The sequence below is a fragment of the Hydra vulgaris genome, chromosome 02 (assembly GCF_038396675.1).
Source record: "Hydra vulgaris chromosome 02, alternate assembly HydraT2T_AEP".
Lineage (NCBI taxonomy): Eukaryota > Metazoa > Cnidaria > Hydrozoa > Anthoathecata > Hydridae > Hydra > Hydra vulgaris.
Window position 1 is genome coordinate 39,721,701 of NC_088921.1, and position 22,709 is coordinate 39,744,409.

The 22,709-nt window shown below is 27.8% G+C and overlaps 1 protein-coding gene across 1 annotated transcript; it reads left to right on the forward strand.

The window, feature by feature from the left end:
* Positions 1–1,722: 1,722 nt before the first annotated feature.
* Positions 1,723–21,358, forward strand: LOC101240594 (uncharacterized). Its single transcript, XM_065790851.1, has 6 exons — positions 1,723–1,954; positions 12,653–12,795; positions 13,280–13,379; positions 19,634–19,774; positions 20,058–20,174; positions 20,311–21,358. Exons 1-6 carry the CDS (start codon positions 1,792–1,794, stop codon positions 20,679–20,681), a joined length of 1,035 nt encoding a protein of 344 aa, XP_065646923.1. The 5' UTR covers positions 1,723–1,791; the 3' UTR covers positions 20,682–21,358.
* Positions 21,359–22,709: the final 1,351 nt, after the last annotated feature.

A 22,709-nucleotide genomic window follows, 5' to 3' on the forward strand; every position in this document is an offset into this window, starting at 1 on the left:
TTTTTTAAAAAATACGCTTAGAAATTAAATTTCTATACAGTTATAGAAAAACAATTGCAAGATATGATTGAAATTGAAAAAACTCGTTATCGTTAATTAGAAAAAAACATTCAATTATGACTTAAAAAAGACCAAGGATATTATTACCAAGCAAAAACTCAACTTCTTGTTACTGAATATTAATGCTGCAATTTTTTAATTTATAGATTTTTTGTGAAGAAATCTTAACATATCAAATCAATCCTTATCTTTAAAAAATTAATTTTGCAACGAGTGAACATGAGCACATTGAAAGTAATGTTTTACCATTTCAAGGTTTAACTTGTACTGTCACATCAGTTCAGAAGACGGCGACATAGTTGTAAGATGTACCAATATACATTGTAAAATTAAAAGTTGCTAAAGGTAATGGTTTTGGGACAAAAAAACATTTAGGGATATTATAAATCTAAACAAGCATTCTAAAGATAAAAAAATGCATGTTAAGAGAAAAAACTTCATTAACTGTTGAACAAAAATGTTGAGAGAGAGAGAAGAGAATTTATTTATTAATAAACATTAAAAAAAAAAAAAGATTCAGATAAAATGATATTTTGTTCAGTTAATCTCGTAAACATCTGTATAGTTTAATGGCATATTATTTAAATTTATTTAGCAAATAATTTTAGTAGCATTTATTTAGCAAATAATTTGAACAATAATTTAAATAATGGCATATTATTTAAATTATTGTTCAAATTATTTGCTAAATAAATGCTAGTAAAGTTAACCAAATCACATACTGAATAAAAATTTTTATCTAATGTTGTATGAGATTCTCCATCTTTAGTAAATAAAAAATTAACGGTATCAAGTCAAAGAGAACTCTTTGTCATATTTTACAATTTCAGGAAGTTTAAAAAATCTAATTTTCTGGTGGTTTTCTATTTTAGTTAATTTCGATATATAATTTATAACACCTATGATATATTATAATTAATATTTTATAAAGTTTTATGTGCAACTAAAGTTCCACCCTAAAATTAAAAACCCTTTATTTAAAAATCTTAATGGTATATTTATTATTTTATCGGCTTTGTTTACATTTTTATCCTCTCATAATGGCAACGTTTCTTGAGTCACATGACCCACGGGAATGCTCTATAGTAGTTATATAGATTGTTTGTACTTGCAAATTTTTAATCTTGTATCCAGGCTTTTAACAGATTAAATAATATCAATGTACAAATATACATGCTTTGAATTTTAACACGAGACATAATAATGCGTGTTAAGTATTCGCGATGCGTGTAACATTTAAAACGAATAGAGTTGTATTGATAGCATTATTTTGGTGGTGATAATGGTAGCACTCATCTACCATTATCACTTGGGTAATAGGCAAATCAAATATGTTCAACATATGTTTAAGCCACACACATAATACTAATGGATCCGCTACTGTTTATAACCATGTTATTCCAATTTAAATTGATGAACTGCATCAACAAGGAAGTTTTTATATTACACTTTGTTTTACAATTAAAATTGACGATATGTTTATTTAATTTGCTTCCGTCATTGGTTATGATACGTCCGTTTGATACTTTTTTTACGGAACTGTTAAATCTGAGTGTAGAAAAAAACCGTATTCAACTTTTTTTTCATCTCCTTGCGATGTATTAGTAACTTATATGTAATAAAAGGTATGTACGTCTTATATGCCGAAAGTTAAGTGCGGCCTAAACGAAAACACGGAAACTAAATTTGTCAATATGCTTTAAAAATTGCTTCAAAAACTTAAATGTATATATGTTTTGTTTTTTTAACATAAAAATAAGCAAGTTCTTTAACTTTTGTATAATGAAGGCTATCATTACATTTTTCTTTTTGCAATGTTGCTTTCTTACTAAGTCAGCTTCATCAACGTTAGATGTCCGTTTAAATGGATTCGATCTAAAAAGTCTTTTAATGGGTAAATGATATTTTTATTTTACTGAGTACATCACAAATTAATAGATAAAGCATATATTTTATACAAAAAATTATTTTATATATACTTATAATAATAAATGTTTCAATTAACTATGTTATATGTTTATTATGATATATGTTTCAATTAACTATGTTATATGTTTATAATGATAAATGTTACAATATTTTGTTGAGGTATAAGTTAAATTGTTTTTTAAAAATTTCATTTTTAATTAATAGTATTACTACATTATAATAGTGATGTCATACTTATTTTAAACATAATTGTCATAAAATAGTGTAGTTGTAATACTTTTCTTTAAAAATATTTGCTTTGATTTCTTGATTTCATTTAAAAATTAATTATGCAAAATAAAAGAATGCTCAACATTTTGAGCTTGGTTCATCGACAACATTTTTTTTTTGAAAATTAGCAAAATTGAAATGCTAAAACCTTATCTTAAATTAATTTTAAAAAAATGTTTGGACAAAAATTATTGTAAAGGTTATGAAAATCAGATTAAAAAAACATTTGATTTTATGGTTTACAAATTTTTAAGTTAAGAAGCAGGTAGTCTGAAAGTAAAAATACGTCCATTTAAAGTAAAAAAATGTAAAAATACGCCCATTTAAAGTAAAAGGAAAGTAAAAATACGCCCATTTAAATTTACTTGTTTTATTGTTTTAATAACAAATTTAATCAAGCTCAAAGCGATGCATACTGACCATCTTAACTCGGAAATTAAAAAAAACTTAATAAATAAAATGTTGATTTCATAGGGTATTTTTGAACGTCTCATATCAAATGTCCGTGCTAAAGCTCTGCATTAAGGGTGTCTCATTACAATAAATCTCATTTTTTTTACATGCATTTTTTGTTGTTAATTTAGGTGGTATGAAAAAATAATTTTATAATTTAAGCAATGATTAACTAATCAAACTTTAAAACTTATTTTTAGTGTAAACAAACAGTATTTTTTTACACGGAAAGTATTCATACGGAAAGCATTCATACGGAGAATATTCACATTTTTTTCTGCCGAACATGAATTCCTAAAATCTATTTATTCGTCTAGAATATTTAGATTAACATAGAATAAAAGCCGTTCTTTTTTTCATTAAAAAATTTTTTTATGGAGAACCATGAAAAAACGATTCATGTTAATGAAAAGTATTTCTCATACCAAATATTTAACTTGTATATATTCAGAACTCTCATTTCAATAAAATAATGCTTCGAATGAGAGAAGCGATTTGCAAAATTGATTATACGGATTGCGCGTTTCTGACGGAGGAAAATGTGGAGAGAACAGAAATATGGCGATAACTACTGATTTCAGATTTGTCCCCTTCTTTAAAAATAGGAATAATTTTTGCAATTTTTGATTGTTAAAAAGAACTTTAAGTTGTTCAAAGCAATCCATAACCACGTTTCCATTAATTTGATTTGCTCCAATTGCTTTATTTTTTTAGGTAGATTTGAAGGCTCTTTCAAACTCATCGAACATTAATAAGGAAGGTTCATTTGAATTCATCTGAACTCATCTGAACAAATGCAATTATCCAGGGCTTCTAGATAATCAGTAAACAAAGACTTGATCTTAGGGGTTTTTCAGACAGTGTTGGTCCTTTTCATGGTTCACGAGTGAAATATTTTTTAATTCTTGAGTTATAGTTATTGGTTCATATAAACTTTTGTTATCGACTGTAATCATTTGTAGCAGGAAACCAGAGCATGATTTCTTTTGCCAATAATTTCTTATAACTATAGGTTACTTACCAATAATATGTCAAAACATACCTCTAGTAGTAACAGTTCCACCATATGAAAGTGGTTGTCACAACTCTCTGCCTCCAAAATTAAAATATTTCATAGTGCCCTATATATCATGGTGCAGCACTCTCCTATTTTGTTTAATGTATAAATGTAAAACCAACTTATCGCTTGTTATTTTCGTAATTTTTAGTTACAAAAATATAGAAATGAATATACTTCAAAGAAATTAATATATTTTAATTTAATCCAACAATCGTTTTCTATAACCAACTTTGAAAAACTTTTTATTTCATTTCGGGGACCATTTTTATTTAACAAATTCGTTTTATAAACTTTTAAAGATATTTCTCAAGATTTAAACTTTAACTCCTTTTAAATAAATGGTTAATCAATGAATAGAGCGTGGCATTTTTTACAAAATCTAAGAAATCTCATGAACAGTGCGTCGGATTTACATAATTTTTTCACCTTTGGAAAAATAAAAACAAGTTGACTATTTACGTTTTCTTATCCATCTTTATTTTATTTAGTACATGCATATTTAGTATAATTTTTTTTTCCTATTAAAAAGAGGGGCTCATTTTCGATGTTTATTGTATATTAGTATTAGCCGTTCTATTAACATCTTCTTCGCGTCTTCTTCGAGTTTCCGCGTTCTTCAACATTTATTAAATTAAACAATTTTTGTAATATATTTCTTCTTATAGATATTTTAAATTTATTATTAGAATATTAATTCTTATATTAAATATGATAAATTTAATTTACATAGTTTAATAATGAATATTAAAGTATGTACCAGTCATTACTGATTATGATCATGAATATTAACAAAATTAATATATAAAATGTTAAAAATAATAAGTATAAATTCCAAAAAAATTATATTTATTCCTTTATATATATATATATATATATATATATATATATATATATATATATATATATATATATATATATATATATATATATATATATATATATAAACTTGAAAAATAGTTAATAGTTATTGCGCTAAAACGTTGTCATCAAAATCTTTATTATATTTTAAACGATATTTTAGAAAAAAAAATTTATATACAATACAACTCTGCAATTGACATTTAAGACACTCTTGTCTTACTAGTAGTTTATTCTTTAGTAGATAACTAGTTTCTTTTCTTTAGTAGTTATATTTAAAAATTAAAATTTTAGAGAAAATACTAGTGATCTATTCTTTAGTAGATAAATTGTAATCTATTCTTTAGTAGATAAATTGTAATCTATTCTTAAGTAGATAAATTTAAAACTTACATTTTTAGAGTAAACACAATTTAAAAAAATACATCGTATAAAACTAAATTGCAGATCAAAAGAAAAATTAGTTTACTTACGTAATTCCCAAATAAAATTTTATGATCTCATTTCAGCTTAGATATCTACAAGTGTAGACATTTACAATCTTGATATCTATCGACTGTAGATGACTGTTTTAGAACCTTTGTGACAAGACCGTCAAATCAGATGGGGAAAAAAAAGAGAAACGTTTGAGAGCGCGCAGTTAAAAGCAAAAAAAATAAAAAATAAAAACATGTGCCGACATTTATTTAATCAATAATCACTACAACCTTAGAAATTGTTGTTAAAATATTTGCATTTATTTTTAATATTAAATTCTTAAATGGTGTGGCTTGAAAATATTTTTCAAAATAAAATTAAATCAGCAAAGCAACATGGCGGATGAGTTTAGTAAACTTTTGCTTTACAATTCACACTTCGAATTTCGATGGGAACCCATGATTGGATTTTTATTTGTACTTAATTACTCATCAAGAGATAGGATGTCTAATGCAAATGATTTTGAGAATGTTAACCATTGGATCACCATCAGATAAATACCTTTTGATGACATTTGTGGAATATTTACTTTATTAATGTGAGAGTTATCAAGTGCTTTTATTTTTATTTTCCTGTACTTCTATTATTATTATTTCCTGCAAATCTATCATATTATAAAAAAGATTTTTTATATTCTGAAAGCATTTATTTTACCATTATTATATTGTTTACACTTGGTACATCTTTACTTTATTACTTTAAAAACTTATCAAAATAAAAATAATGCAACTATAAATATAATTAATGATAAACAAAGTTCTAAAATCATGAAGAAATTTAATCTTCAGGAATAAACACAATCTTTACAAAGTTTTCATTTTAATTGTTACTTTAGCGCTAACTTTATGACGCTCTCATTTTAGATTATGAGATTTTAGTAAAAAACATTTCACAATTAGTAAAATGTTTGTAAGCATTTTATTCGTACTTTACTTTCGTATAAAATAATAGTTAAGATGTATTAGGTGTAAACAATATAATAATGGTAAAAATAAATGTTTATAGAATAAAAAATACGTCTTTAGAATATGACATTAAAAAATGTAATGAAAAAGTTTTTGTTTGACCAAGACCAATAAAAGAGTACACAAAATGAATGATTTATGGTTTTCATATTTTTAAATAGTTTCTAATTTTGCTTCATCTTTAGCCGTATGTTTTAAATATTTTTTTAACTGAGTCTGAACTGGTTGCGCTGTTGGAATTTGCATCTGAAATTGCTGCGCAGTTGGAAAATCTAATAAAATTTAAAAATTTGATTGTAACTTTTAAAAAACTTGATCGAGTATTTGAAGCACAACTAGCACCAGATAAAAGTAATCCTAAAAGGGTGTACGCTTATGCTAAGGCGCAACAGAATGTTCATGTATCTATTAGTGCTATATCTGATGCAAAAGATGAAATGTTAAGAGAGGGAATACATATCGCAAACAGACTTGTAAAGGAAGTTGTCTTGATGCCGTTTATTACAGACCAGTGTCTATCACATCATTTCCATGTAAAGTAATGGAAAAGACTATCAGGGAACAGATAACTAAATATCTTGAAAAAACGAGCGGCGTCTTACATAATCAACATGGATTTCTGTACAAAAAAGCATGCCCTTCGAACTTATTGGAGAGTGTCAACTACGTCACGAAGCGTTAAGTAAAAGAAATTTTGTCGGTATTGCACTTTTGGACATTTTGGACGGTGAGAGACTTTATCAAACGCGAAAGCGTTTGATAAAGTCTCTCACCGTAGACTACTTCATAAATTGAAAGTATGGGATTAATTGCAATGTTCTAAAATGGATTGAGTCATTTTTGCTTAGTAGAAAACAGCAAACTGTTTTAGGTGAACACTCTAGCAACTGGACCGATGTTCTAAGCGGAGTTACTCAAGGGTCTGTACTTGGTCCAACATTATGTATCATTTATATAAACGACTTAACGGATAATTTAAAATCAGTTCATAAAATCTATGCTGAAGACACTAAACTGTTACAAGAAATAAGACCTGAGTTTCACGATGCTGATTGCCTAATCCTCCAAAACCATTTAAACATTTCAGTTAAATGTTCCAAAATGTAAAGTTATGCACCTTGATTATGGAAATAGTAATCATGAATATGTTATGAATGATGGAAATACATCACTTATTCTTGAGGAACGGATATTGAGAGAGACCTAGGTATCTTTATATCTAATGATCTAAAATGGAATCAACACATACAGGTTACAACACGTAAAGCAAAATGATACTTGGCCTATTAAAAAAAAAATTTAGACCAAGAGATATGAAGCTTTAGAGTAAATTATACACTACGTATGTTAGGTCGCATCTGGAATTCACTGTTCCGGTATGGTGTCCTTACTTAAAAGGTGACATCAAAGAAATTGAAAAAATTCAGCATAAAGCAACAAAAGTACCTCATGATTTAATAGGGTTACCTTATGCTGAAACGTATCGGCGGCTCAATTTTGTTAGCTATAAAACGGTTTTGAGAGTATCAAATGGCATAATCCACCAACTCGCAGATCATCTTTCAACGTCCTAATGCATGAACTCACATATAATAATGCTCGTCACAATTTTTTTACAAATCGTATTGTCATTAATTGGAATAATCTTTTACTGAAGATGAGCTGCACGTTTACTAAATTATTCGTGCTTTAGCAGCTTCAAATATTGACTTTTTAGATACTGTTTGTCATAGATGTAAACTTTAATTAAATGAAAGCAATCTTTTTTCCCTTTTTCTCAATTTTGATATCAACTTTCTTGCTATAAAATAACAAATGTTTTTTTTTACTTAAAGTTTATATTTCACAAACCATAAACTTTTGTATAATTTGTTGATTTTGTTTGTTTGTTTTTTAATAATTTGTCATGTTATCTAAGAGTTATTTAAATATATTACTATTACTGTTACTAAACTTCTTTTGTTTGTTTTTTGAATTAAATTTATTACCAGCATTGTGATGTAAGTTTTACGAAAATTTCGTTGAATAAATAGATTAATGAATATGTAGGAATAAAAGAAAATTTTTTCTGCTTGATCTGCTTGCTACATTAACATATATTTGGTTAACTATTATTAAGAGGTTATCTGAGAGAGATAAAAGTACATATGGGCAGATGTCCAGAAGATAAAAATTAAGAATTGCATATCAGCTAAGTAAATAACGAAACATAATAACTTGTACTAATTAAAAAAATTAAAAAATTACATAACCATCACTAGTTATGGTAGAGAATAACTAGGCTGTGTGTATATATCGTAAGATTATTACAAAATCGATAAAAAAGTAAGTAAACGTGAACGCTTCGTATTATGAAAAATTGATACCCAGCCTGTGTATACAGTAAGATGTATGTGTATTGGAAATAAATGCGTTCTATGGATGTCTTATAGATGATAAGGTGCAGATGGGTGTCATACAGTACACTTTACAAGGACTGTCGACATAAAGATCTCAAGATGACCATACTTAACGTGTTTCGTTACCAAACATAAGGTTACCATACGTAACGAGTTTCGATTTAAGTTATTCTATAAAAACTCTAAAGTTATTTTTAAAAAAAGTACTGAAAACACACCAGAAAGCAATTACGAGACACAATAAAATTTTTATTTGAAATTCACAAATAAATTTGAGCATTTTTGAGGAACTGCAAACAAGTAATGAAAAAAGAGCGGTAACAGTCATCACTGATTATAATCATAAATCTAATATATGTGAATTTAATATATTAAACTATATAATAATCGTTACTGATTATGATCATGAATATTAAACTATATGTGTATAACATGATTAAGATTTAAAAATATATAAATATACGAGGTGAAGTAAAACAGATTGCTTAATAAACTGTTAGCAGGTGGCCCGTGATTATTTAGCTCCAACAAACTTTCACTCAAGCATTGAGACTGTAAGGCCCATTTGTGATTACATACACACGTTTATAGTTAAAATGTCTGATAATTGTTTAATGATATGCATCTTTTGAGACAAGATATATTAACAAAATCTTTGTAATGATAAAGTAACATTATTTGTTTGTTAGTAGTTAATCCAATATTTATATTAACTTGGTCAGACAAGAAAAAAATAATTTAATTAGATATGAGGAAGTGAAAAAAATAATACAGCTTAGTATAAGACAAAAAATTATATATGAAAAGTCTCTGCTATGGTAAGGTTAAGTTATTTATTTTGTAGTAGCTAGTGTGATGTTTATAATAGTTTAAAAGTTAAGTTTAAAAATTAAGTTAAAACTGCTATTAAATAAAAAATATTCCGTATTAGAAGTAAAAACCTTCCGTGATTACTCCAAAGTATGGAGATATTAAGCCTTTATCTTAGATAGCCAACTCAAATAAGTGTCCGCTACAGCTAGGCGCTTGGCTATACTATTGAAAAATATGTGACTGAAATTTATCCAAGGGTTACTTACCTAGGTATCTTTAACAAATATTTGCACACAAAAAATGCACAAACACCCACACATACATAAAGAATATCAAAAAAGAAAACCACACAGTAAACATAAATTAAAAAATCCTAGTTTAATTAACCGCACAACGTGGTTAATGTTGAAAACACAAGTGTTTTTATCTTATTATGTATGTCGTGTAAAGATGACTAAATTCTATTTACAATTGTAAAAATGATAATTCTATTTACAATTGTAAAAATGACGGAGATAAGGCATAGTATTTATTTAGAAAACTGTGCATAATATTTACAGGAATCAAGCTCTTAAAAAATCCAACAATTTGATTACCACAACCACATAAAACACAATCTTTAAAAACAGGAAGGCTCCTCCATGCTCGGTTCTAATAAATGACTTTGTCATCAATAAAGCACAAACTGCGACACCTCGCAGGCCTAATGATGTTAATTGATATAATTTTTTTTCACTTGTAGTAACTGCTTACCATATGATTGTGATTGTCGCAACTTATAAGATGCTTCCACAATTACAATGTCTTAGAGTGCCCCGTGTATCATGGTGCCCGAATCTTCTCCACTAAAAGAAAATTATGTTTGCCCCCACTCGTTTTGAGGATTAAACTTTTTAATATTTATTAAAACTAAAGTCTTATTTAAAAAATAATTAATTTGTTCGGAAAAAACAGCTTCCCACATTTTGGCGGGTAATGCCTAATTTTTAAGGCATTTTTGTTTCCGGCCTCTGATCAGCGCAGTTTTGGCAATCATACTTTTATGGCATTAGTATAAGCATATAAATGTTTTGAGTTTAGAAATTTCAAAGAAGTTACTAAACTCAAATATCAAAGTATTCCGGATGCGCTCATAGAGCTAGATAGATGCGCCCATAGTTAAACATAACCTCATTTTAATGTTTTTGCAAATATACTTATCAAAATGAAGTTTTGATAATATTATAAATAAGAATTTTTTATTACAACGCCTCTTTTAACAATGCTTACAACGCAATTACAACGCCTCTATTAACAATGCTTACGTAAATACGATTCAGATTTAAATATTATTCAGTACAATATTATTCTGCATTGTTTTGAAAAGGTCTGATTTAAAAAATTGTAAAAATAGTATTATAATTTATTGGTATTACTTTTATTATTATCATTAATAATATGATTTTTATTATTTATTATTATTACTACTACTATAATTATCAATATTATTATTATTGTTATTATAAGTGTTATTAGTATATTAGTATTTGAATATATTTCAAATTTTGAAACGATTTACGTCATGAAATATTAAGGTTGAATAACTTATACCATCGACTCACCGACCATCTTCAAGCATCACCAAACTCTGAGTTCTAGACTCATTATACAAAATATTTTTACAAAAGTAAACACCTTTATATAAAAAACAAAGATCATTAGCTTTGAAATAAAAAAACTCGATAGTTTTAGCAATTTTTTTTTATAATAACTTGCTTTGAACTAGTGCTCTATTTTTTTAATCAATCACTATAACTTTTTAATCGGTAACTAAAACGTTTTAAACGGTAACTAAAACTTTTTAATCAGTAACTAAAACTTAATGTCTTTCTTGATTTCTTAAGTAAACAACAGTTATAGATATAGAATTTAAAAGACAGTTATAAATATAGAATTTAAAAAATAGAAATTTTTTGTTTTGTTTTGCAAAGCAAAACGGTGTCTATATTTTATGTTCGCATGCTTATACTCTGCTTGTATAATCTGAGAAAAAACAAAAAATTTCAAGAAAAAGACAAAAGAAAAGGAAACGCACTTAAGTTGAAAAATTGAATTTATTATAAAAAATTTAAAAAAGTTACAAATGAATCTTTTTTTTTTTTAGTTAAAAAAATAGGTGTATTCGATTCTCTTTAGAGATTTGGTTTTAAGTCTATTTAGAGTTATTTAGAGAATAAAGAAAAAGTAAATTTGAATATTTTAGAAACTTTTATGACGCTTCCATAAAATATATTTCAGAATTTGATTAAAACAAATAGGGCATTCAAAAATTGTCTACCCAGGACATCATAAAATCTATTTCGATTTTATGATGTCCTGGGTAGACAATTTTTGAATTAATGTTTTAAATCTTATATAATAAATTTAATTTTTACGATTTTCAAAAATGACTGTTCGTTAACTCGATTTCGAGTTAACCAACAGCCATTTTTGATTTGCAGTGAAAAACATTCGATTTTATGTTTAAAAAATTATTAATTTTAATTAGTTCATCTGATTTTTAAATTGAATAGAAAGTCGAATTTTGATGTAAAATTGAATCCGTGACCTATTCAAACTGTTATATTATTTTTTCAAATCAATGTTGTTTATAGATTTATTTGAGTTTATATATTTGTTTATATTTATTGATACATTTGAGTTTTTCTAGAGTTTCAGTCCCAAAATTACCCCGCAGTTTTAAATGTACTGTAATTAGGTCATTTAAAATTTTTCACAAACCTTTTAACCTTTTTTCCCATTCACCTTTGTCACCTCAAAACATATATACTAACTCCGTCACCCTCTTAATTATGCTATTTATATAACTAGATCTATCACATTCTATCATAGGTTCAACAGTACGTAGTTGTCAGACCACGTGATTGACTTGATTCAAGTTATAAATGCTTTTTATTTATCACTATAATTATTTTTATGCTTTTTAACAAAAATTTAAACATTTTAACAGTGGAAAATAAGCTGACGACTAAGAGGTTAGAAAATATAGCAAATAACATTGAGTTTATTGGTGGTACGATTTACATCCATTTTTAACTAATTTTGTTAATTTATAACTAACAAAATGTCGCTCGAAACATTTAGTGTATTTATAGTTATGAGTATTTGCTAACTTTTCATAAGTTTATGTAGCTAGCTACAGTACAGTCATAAGTTTATGTATTCTCATGACCTAATCTCTACCTTTACCAATACAAAAGTCGTAAGCTAGTTGCTAGCTAATTTTCTACGAAAATTTTGTTGTCGTTATTGTTCAATGTTGCTAATATAAAGTAGTATTATATATATTGTTTAATTTTTTTAATGTTTTTATCACACGTTTGTTTTAGGATCAAACGATTATATTAAAATTGTGGATAAAGGTCAATTATCGAGTATCATACAGCTGCTTCAAAGTAATTTTACAAAACATTTACCCGCAATTCAGCCTGAGCTTCAGCAGCTGCGATTTCAATTTCAGTCGGGAATAAAGGTATTTATTCTTGATTTTTTTACTCCTGTAATTACTGATTTCAAATGGTATTTTTATTTTAATAATTCAAAATTTAATTTGAAATAAATTTAATTAATTAATAACATATTAATTTTTGATTAATATATGAATTTTTTTGAATTTTATTCGAAAGTATTAAAAGTTTAGTCTGATAACTTAATATATTTACCAGTAAATTATTACAACCGCGATTAACCATATTATGGAGCATTATATTGACCATACCTGTAAGCTTGATCCTCAGATGGATTGGTCGCAACAGTAATAACTTACCGGTAAACATGTCGGTAAATATACCAAGTTACTTTTAACAAGCTCAATCTCATATTTAAATTTTTTTTTTAATTGAATTTATTGACGGTGATAGTTTTAAAAACAATGTTGTTAAAAGTTTAATGGTTGTAAAAAAAAAATAATAAAAAAGATTCGTTCATTGTTTATGCTCATTTATTTTTTGGTTTAGCTATACTACTCATTAAAACTTTTGTCAAGTGATGTTACTATAATGAAAACCCCAACCGTAAATATACCTCTAATGGGAAGACTGGAAACAAGCTGGATAGGTAAGCTTGTAATAACATTTTATATAAACGAATGCATATATGATATAATAAATGTGTAGCTTAAATAATAAGTAAATATATACACTGCGACCATTTTCTATAGACTCGTGTGGATTATGTCTTGAAAACGTACTTAACTTTATTTTTATATTTGTATTTCAATAAGTTATAAATAAAGTATCAAAAAATAATGAAAATTTGAAAAGAGGTCAATCATAAATGAATTCAATTCAAAAGATAACTGACTATTTTCTATAGACGCAGTTCACATTTTTTAACAAAACTATCAAAAAAATGTTTTTATCACATTTTTAGTATTCAATTGGATCTCCTTTGCGCTCAATTACTTGATAAATTCGCTTTCGAATACTTCCCACCGATTTTTCCAGCACTTTTGGCTCCACATCCTCCCAGCATTCTGATACCGCTACTTTTAGCTGTGCCACAGAGTTATATTGCTTCCGGTCAGCATAGATATGTCTTACTATGATTCCCCAGATGTTTTCAACAGGATTCAAATCTGGACAGCGAGCAGGCCGCCACATTTGCTCAATTTTTTTAGCTTCAAACCAAGCTTTAGTCTCGTTACTAGTGTGAATACTAGCGTTGTTTTGTTGAAAAACAAACTTTTACCGTTTTGCGAAAAAATCACTTGGTATCGAAAACAAAAATATTCAGCTATTTTAGACATCTTACGTATTCATGAGAATTTAATCTAAAATTTCTTACTTAATCCCAATCATGAGCCATGTTTTCGAGGGCGAAGTCCATCCGTTTCTGTTTGTAAACGGGCTTCAAATTTGGTGCTTTATTCATTTTTGAGTGTACAATGTGTGGGCTGTTTTTAAGAACTTTTCTCATCGTTTCCTTACAAACATTAAACCCAAATCTGACTTAATTGTTTTCAAACTTTTTGATGAATTTGATGCGAGTCGAAAAATTCTGCATTTTTCACGGCCTGAGACCTTAGACTTCTTTGGATTTCTCTTGATTGTTGCACAATCTGTTGCATTTTTCAAGAAATTACGGATAACATGATGTGATCTCTTCAATCTTCTAGCAATTTCTCGATTTGGAACTTTTTCTCGATGATAAGCCATTATTTGACCTTTTTCATTATCGGTAAGGACCTGTCTTTTCGGCATTTGGTTAAGTTCAACTTAATTTCGACTCACAAAATAAAAATACTACAAAATATAAAAAATTTGCTACAAAACTCGTAAAAACTTTAGTGCGTCTATAGAAAATTGCCACGTGAATATTAAAAATTTAATTATTTTAATACAATCAAGGCAAATTAATAATCAGATGCATAATGGATCATTGTTTTCTTACATATACTTATTCAAAGTACCGTTAGAACAATTTTATTACCACTGTAACACTATAAATCCGCAAGATTTTACATGTATTTATAGAAAATGGTCGCAGTGTAGTCTTTTTCCAAAAATAGAGCAACAAATAAAAATTAAATACTTACAATGCCATTGGTTCACAAGAGGCATAAAAATATCATTAAAAAAAAATCATTACAAAATATTTAAAAAAAAAGAAGTAAAGAAGACTTAAATACCTGAGACTAGATAATCGGTATCGTGTAAGTCGATACCGAGAAAGAAAGTCTCGTATCGTGCGAAAGACTATACCAGGCAAAAAATACAATACCACACGAGATGTGTATTGTATTTTTTGCCTGGTATTTTATTATATTTACGTAAAGCTGAGCAATTTCTCAACTTTTTTGGAACAAACTGCTTGTCTTTACGTGAATAAAAAATTTGAGCAAGTTTGAGCAAACTTTCACGTAAAGCTGAAAAATTACTCCAAAAACGCTGAGTAAAAGCAATTGTATTTTTTTATTGACCTGGCCTTCAATTTAAAATTGGGATACTGTTTGATACATTAGAGGATAAATATGATATCACGCGATACCCAAAATTCTTGAGAGTTTCTATTGAAACAATATGAGTCAATTATATATGGGAAATTGTAAATAAATGGGACGCGGGAGAAGCGGGACATCTCGAAAATCCCAAATTGGAGAGGACTACTTTTTTTATCCAATGTTAAAAGTACCCCTAAAAAACGTTTCTTTGAGGGATGTAGTGGAATTAAGAAATTTAATTGATCTCCTTTTTCTCCCATATCACTTTTGTGCGATTATATTATGGAAACCTGAACACCTTTTCAAGATGCAATTGAGAACTTGAAAGTTGTAATTAAGAAACGTAAGATGTAATTTAGAAGATGAAGTTGTAATTGAGAAACGTAAGATGTAATTTAGAACACGAAAGTTGTAAATAAGAAATCGTAAGATATAATTAGGAAGATAAAAGTTGTAATTGAGATAAGTATAAAGAATACAAAGTTCTTTGTATTTTGAATTTTGTAGTCCTAATATACTTTGTAATTTAAGGCTGGAAATAATAATATAGTATTAATTAAATATAAAATGTCATGAAAAAGTCATTTGAGGTTTAGGCGGTAACAGGAAAAATCCTATTGGGTGTCAATTAAAACTTTTTTTCATTTTTGTTTGTGAAAAATTTAATTGAGATTTCGGATGAATAATATATAAAATACATATTTATTTACATAAAAATATAAAATCTAAATTTAAACAACGTCATTAAAAATCATTGCAATATTCAGTTAAGCACCAACTAGGACGTCTTGCATATTTAAAATCGTTGCGTAATGAGTGGTCGTATGTTGTTCAGCTTCACCTCCCATTATTGTATTTTTTGCCGCAGTAACAATTCTTTCTAAATACTGCATTCGTTGTTCCGTAGTCCCAGCACCAAATATAAGTGGAATGCGAATAACATTATTAACGTTTATTTTTATTTTGGACAAGATAGCTTACACTGGGTTTAACATTAGGCTGTAGGGTCTTAATCGTAACAATTGAGCCGGTGAATTTTTAAACACCCTTTCCAAACGAGCGTGACATGGAGCATTGTCTTTTACGACGACCAAATCCTCTAAACGATTTCCGGATATAACCCACAGGTTAAACAAAGCCAATATTCACTCGTTACAAGAATCTGCTTTAAATGATTCTCTGCGAATTTTCATCATGACGACATTTGTTGTTAATATAGCTGTAATCAAATGAATGTTTTTACCTTTTGAAGAAGGTATTTTCATTATTGCTCATTTCCCTTGTTTGGCACGTCCTTGCGTTTTTCTACAAAAAAGATTAAAATTTGTTTCATCCAACTAAACTATCTGATGACCATTTGTGATGTGTACGTTAGTGTTCCTAACATACTCAGCTCTTTTTTGTTTGTTTTCATTACTATATCTTGTCGAAAATACCTTGTGCACTTTTTTTAAATGAAAACAATCTGCTTTCGAGGTAATTAGCGTTGTTGTGCTGACGCTAATATTAAATTGTCTTAATATCCTTGTTTTAATGGCCACCCATGTCAACAGACAGTCACTTTCAATCCATGTTAGTGTTTCTTCTATTTGATCATTGGTTAATTTTTTTGGTTTAAAATCACCACTTCCAATAAAATTTAAATTTCCGCTGCGGACCCAATTGTATGCTGTCTTATATTTGACACCTAAAGTTTGTACCAGAGTCACCCAATCGTCGCTCAGCACATTCAATTAGTCTTCTTCTATTATTCGATAAAGATAAAACATAATGTTTTCTATCAACTTGTTCAGTTGAATGTATTTCATATCTGCAAATAGGACAAGGTGGTTCTGGTTGTTCCAGAAGTGGTTGTAAACAAATTTGGTGAAATAAATGCTTGCACGGATTCAATTTAATAGTGACTTTCTATTCATAGTGTATTAACAAATAACATAACGATCTTTCAATTCCATTACTGTATTACTGGTGCATAAAAATGCTAAATTTGATATTATTAACTTATTAAAATCCTTGTCCAAGAAGATCTTTTATAATGACCTTTAAGTTTACATTGAATTCGCAATTACAAATAATGTATTCTCATTTACATATAACGATTTCTTAATTACAACTTTTGTTTTTCAAATTACATATTGCGATTTCTTATTTACATGCTGGGTTTCTCAATTACATTCTAAAATTCCTTAATTACATGTTGCGTTTTTTAATTACATATTGCGACTTCTAAATTACATGTTGTATTTCTCAATTACATCTTACTTTTCTTTATTACAACTTTCAAGTTCTCAATTTCATCTTCAAAAGGTGTAGAATATTTTGACGAAGTTTACTATTTAAAAAGTTTTTAAAACTTTTTGTTGATATGTTGTTAATTATTGCTTGTCCCACTTCACCCCATGGTTGTCTCGTTTTGGCACGGTTCCTCAAAAATCAAACATATATACTTTATTATAACCTGCTTTCAATTATAGGGGATGGAATCAAGCTTAAAATGATGCTTTATTTGTTAAGAATTGTTTGGTGCAGTGCATACATTATATAAAAAAGAAACTATATTTATTCTAGAAATATTTTTTAATATCCCACTCTCCCCAACATCTCAATTATAATATAAATTTACGATTTCTTATTACTTATCGCTTATAAAAATAAAATTCAAATTTTTGTGAAGACCCAACCTGCAATACCTAATGATATTATTGGTACTAAACGATACCAACATAACCAATACTTTTGATACCAGTAGCGCGTGATCTCGAAACCGATGCTGTAAGGTATCGCACAGATACCAGACGATGAACCAAGATTCGATACCAATTATATAGTGTCAATTAAATACTTTCAAACAATGCAACGCGTACATATGTGTTGTAGTGTTCAAATTTTTATTATGTTAGTGAAACAAAATAGATATATATTTTTTAAACATACAACGTTATTGAGTATTTAGCTGTTTTTATTATTTCTACAACTAACATTGTTTTTTTAATTTGGTTTTGTTGTTCCTACAATGAACAGTTTAGTTTGAGTTTCAGAGCGGTTTAGTAATTTTCTGCCGAAAGTCCGACTTTTCAGGGAGGCGGAACCTGTTGGTGGCGGTCTCCCAATCAATTTTTAGCGGCAAAATGTTCTTTCTTCCGCCTCCAATAGCTTCTGCCTTTCTATTGGTGGATCTTTTCAAATTTGATATTATTTTTTGATAATTTTTATTATTTTTTGATACTTTATTTATAATTTATTGAAATATACTATAAAAATAAAGCTAAGTGCATTTTTATGACATAATCCACATGGGCCTAAAGAAAATGGTCGCAGTGTATTATTATAAAAATTTATTATAAGCAGAGTTGGCATAATTTTTTTCCTTTTGTAGTTGTTAAGGTGCTTTCCGAAGTCCTTACAATCTTATCACAGAGCACCGTGGAAGAGTTCTTGACTAGGAAGTCCGTGCCTCCTTCCTCGCCATTGTTGCTTATTGGGTTAGAGCCAGCGTCAAATCTCGGTCCTCTGGGTTCTGAACCATAACTCAAACCACTTCGCAACGAATTTATATGATTAAGGTTGCATTTCATGTAAACTTTTATTACATACTGCCCATAGTTTGCTTTTAAATTGTTGAACAGTAAAGTTATAAGTTTTTTGTTGATGGACTTCCTAAAATATCTTAAAAAGGAAAAGTATATCCGATCGGATATATCAGTGTTGATTATTCCTGTTAAATCGTTATAAAATGAATTAGTTAATATATTGTCTATTGCTGTGATTAAAGTTGATATTACCATGGTTACCATGGTGGATTTTTTAATTATTGGGAAGATGTAATGTTGAAACGTATACCCAAAAAATGTTAGTATCTGCATTTTCATTGTGCTGTAATCTGTTAATTTTGATGTCACCCAATAAAAAATAATATTTGATTATCTTTGCTGTTTTTTAGAAAAATTTTTCTAAGTAGATTTGAAAATTTTATCATATTACTTTCATTTTAAACTGTAACAGGTCGACATTAGCAGGCCCGTAGGAACAAAAATTATATTCTAGATGGTTCATCAGAACTCCAACTTTCTATTAAGTAAATTATGCTGAATAAATGAGATATGGTTATATGAACCTACAGTGAGAATTATCTTCATGTTCTAAAGATTTATAGTTATTAAAAATAACGAGTAAAACGAAAAATAACTCAAATAAAACAAACATCTCTATCTTTATTCTAAAATATTTGCATAGTATTTATAAACTATTTATATACTTCTATATATATACTTTTATGTTTAATAATCTTTATATTTCTATATGCTATTATATTTATTAAAAAAAGTTTTAACAAATAAACAATAAAAGTTATCTTATTTTCTTCTTTTAGACTTTGAAGTTCGATTTCCTTGCACTGAAAGTTTGACCGGCGTCGTAATAATGGAACTTATAATGGACTTTTATATTGACGAAAAAAGAACCGAGCTTTATAAAAGAATAAATCTATCGATGAATCGAAATTGTCTTAGAGGTAAATATTTGAGAGTGTATTGAAAAGAATAGTCTAACAGCGAATAATTAATAATAATATAGTCCAATAAAAATCAAATTGGCGTCTTTTGTAAAGTAACTCCAAGAAAGTAGCGTTTTTATAACTATAAATTTAACCTTAAGGACCAGACCAACTTAAAGATTTTAGAGATTCAACATATTTTATTTTTCTCAAATGCACCGTCACCGTCAATGCTTGTTATTTTGCAGCTGTCATTAGTTAGTTCATTGATAATAAAATTATTTTCTATTTAAATGTTTAGATATCGTATCAACACTTCCTTCAATAACAAGTATCACGTCAACGTACGCAGGAAATATATGCGAAAAGCAATGTGATATGAATAACTTTAAACGAATGTATTGTCTGTCAGATTTTGGTAATTTTTTTCACTACTCAATATTTTTTCCTTTAATAAAAAACGATAAACTACATGTATTTTTTGTGTTAAAACATTCATTTTTTTCTTCTTCACGGGATCAGTATTTAACAGTTTTAATTTATTTTATTTTTAGTTGCAAGATTAAAGATTACAGAAGTAAACTTAAACAATTCAGATGGTCATTACGTTGCACACGTGACCAAGCAAAAAGTCTTCAGACACCCAACATTTTTAAAAATAAGCAAACGAAATCAAAGAATTGAATCTTTTAGTTTGTCATTGACTTGCGAATGTAAACCTCTAGAAATCGGGAAAAGATATTTATTGTTTGGCAGAGAAGACGTCAATGAAAATCTTCTATTTGTTAATAAATACTCACTGGCATTTGAATTATCTGAAAATATTGGTTTATATAAAGAGTTTCTACAATCCTACAAAACAATTAAATGTCCCCCGTATTTAATGAGATGGTTTAATAATAGAAACAGCAAATGGTTTGCGTGATCTTTTTCTTTTTGGTTGTAATTTTTATTTTTTTATATAGTTATAAATTATATAATCAAAAGAAAAAATTTTTTAAATCATTTTAATAACTTATAACGAATAAACAACAGATTAAATGATATAATAGATTGAATAAAAAATTTAAAAAATTTGATTCTTAAAATGTCAACACCTCATCAACAATCTTCTATGATGATTCTATGATATATTTCTTCATATACATATACACACACACACACGCCCACACACACACACACACACACACACACACACACACACACACACACACACACACACACACACACACACACACACAGATTTTTAAAAGTTATATTTAAACAAATTTATGAAGAACTTAATTCTCTATCTCACAATATAAGCAATTTATTTTTGCTTAAAATAAAACTCTATTAAATAACTTGTTTTTAAAGGTGTATTATATATAATACACCTTGATACAGTTTACTTATGTATAAGTAATGTGTGAATAAGTAAACTGTATATAAAGTACTCCAAAGCATTTAAAAGTAGACATAATTATTTTTGTTTTACATTTTTAACATCTTTTAAGTATTATAACACATAAGATTCTTTTTTTAAATATTTTTGTCAATTTGCTAACATACATAACTCAGACACAGTGAATATAAACTTTAAATATAAAAGGATGCTTAAAAGTAGTGTTTTTAATGAGTCAAAAAATTCAGACAAAGTGAATATAAACTTTAAATATTGCTTGCTTAAAAGTTATCTTTGTATATGTGTATATAACGGGTGATGCGGAAGTTATCGGACAAATCCTAATTTCATTATTTGAGCATAATAATTAGTTTTTGTGGTTTTATGCGTAGGCATAAACGTTCTATAAAATATAAACTTTATTATTTGAAACACAATTATTTAACATGAGGTTAAATGCAGCTGAACAACAATCTTTTCGAAAGCGACTAAAAATGTTTTTTGTAAATAAACCTAATATAAAAAAAAAAAAAAAATCGTAAATCATTTTGAAAAGGAAGGATTTGCTCGAAGTACAATATATGATAACCTAAAAAGACTTGAAACCGTTCAATCGTTTTCTGATAGAAAGCACCCTGATCGTCCGACATCCTGGACTAGAGAAAAGAAAGTCGAATTAACGAGACTTGTCAACAATCGAAAAGGGGTCAGTCAGAGAAAAATAGGTACTAAATTCGGTGTAAATCAATCGACAATTGGTCGTCAGTTAAAAAAAATGAATATTAAATATAGAAAACGTGAAAAGACTCCAAAATACACTATAGAACAACAATAAAAGGCAAAGAAAAGAAGCAGGAAACTAGTTAACCAACTCTATAACACAAAATCGCTTCTAGTCATCAATGACAAAAAATACTTTTGTTTTGCAGGGGACAACATGCCTGGAAAATCTGGATACTACACAAACAACAAAAAGACATGAACAGAAAGTGTTCGTTTTATAGGAAAAGAGAAATTTCCAAAAAAATTATTAATTTGGATAGCCATATCTGACCGTGGTATATCCGAGCCATTGTTTCTCACTTCCAAGGCTGTAGCTATAGATTCATCAATCTATATTAATGAATGTTTAGAAAAACGACTTCTTCCATTTATTCACAAGTATCATGGAGACTTTAATTATTTATTTTAGCCAGATTTAGCAAGTTCTCATTATTCTAAAGATTCTCTAAATTGGATGGACCAATATGTTTATAACGTTGATAAAGAATCCAATCCCCCAAATGTGCCTCAAGCACGACCAATTGAAAATTTTTGGGGACATTTGCCACAGAAGGTTTACGAGGGAGATTGGCAAGCTTCAACAAAGCAAGTTTTGATTGATCGCATTAAACTAAAACTACAAGAAATTGATTTAAACTTTTTACAGTCGCATATGAAAGGCGTCAGAGCAAAATTGAGATCAATTGCAGGTGGTGGCGTTTTTTCATATAAAAATAATATATTTTTATTAAAAGATAAATGCTTTATTTAAAAAAAATGTAATAGTAGTTTGTTTTTTTATTTATA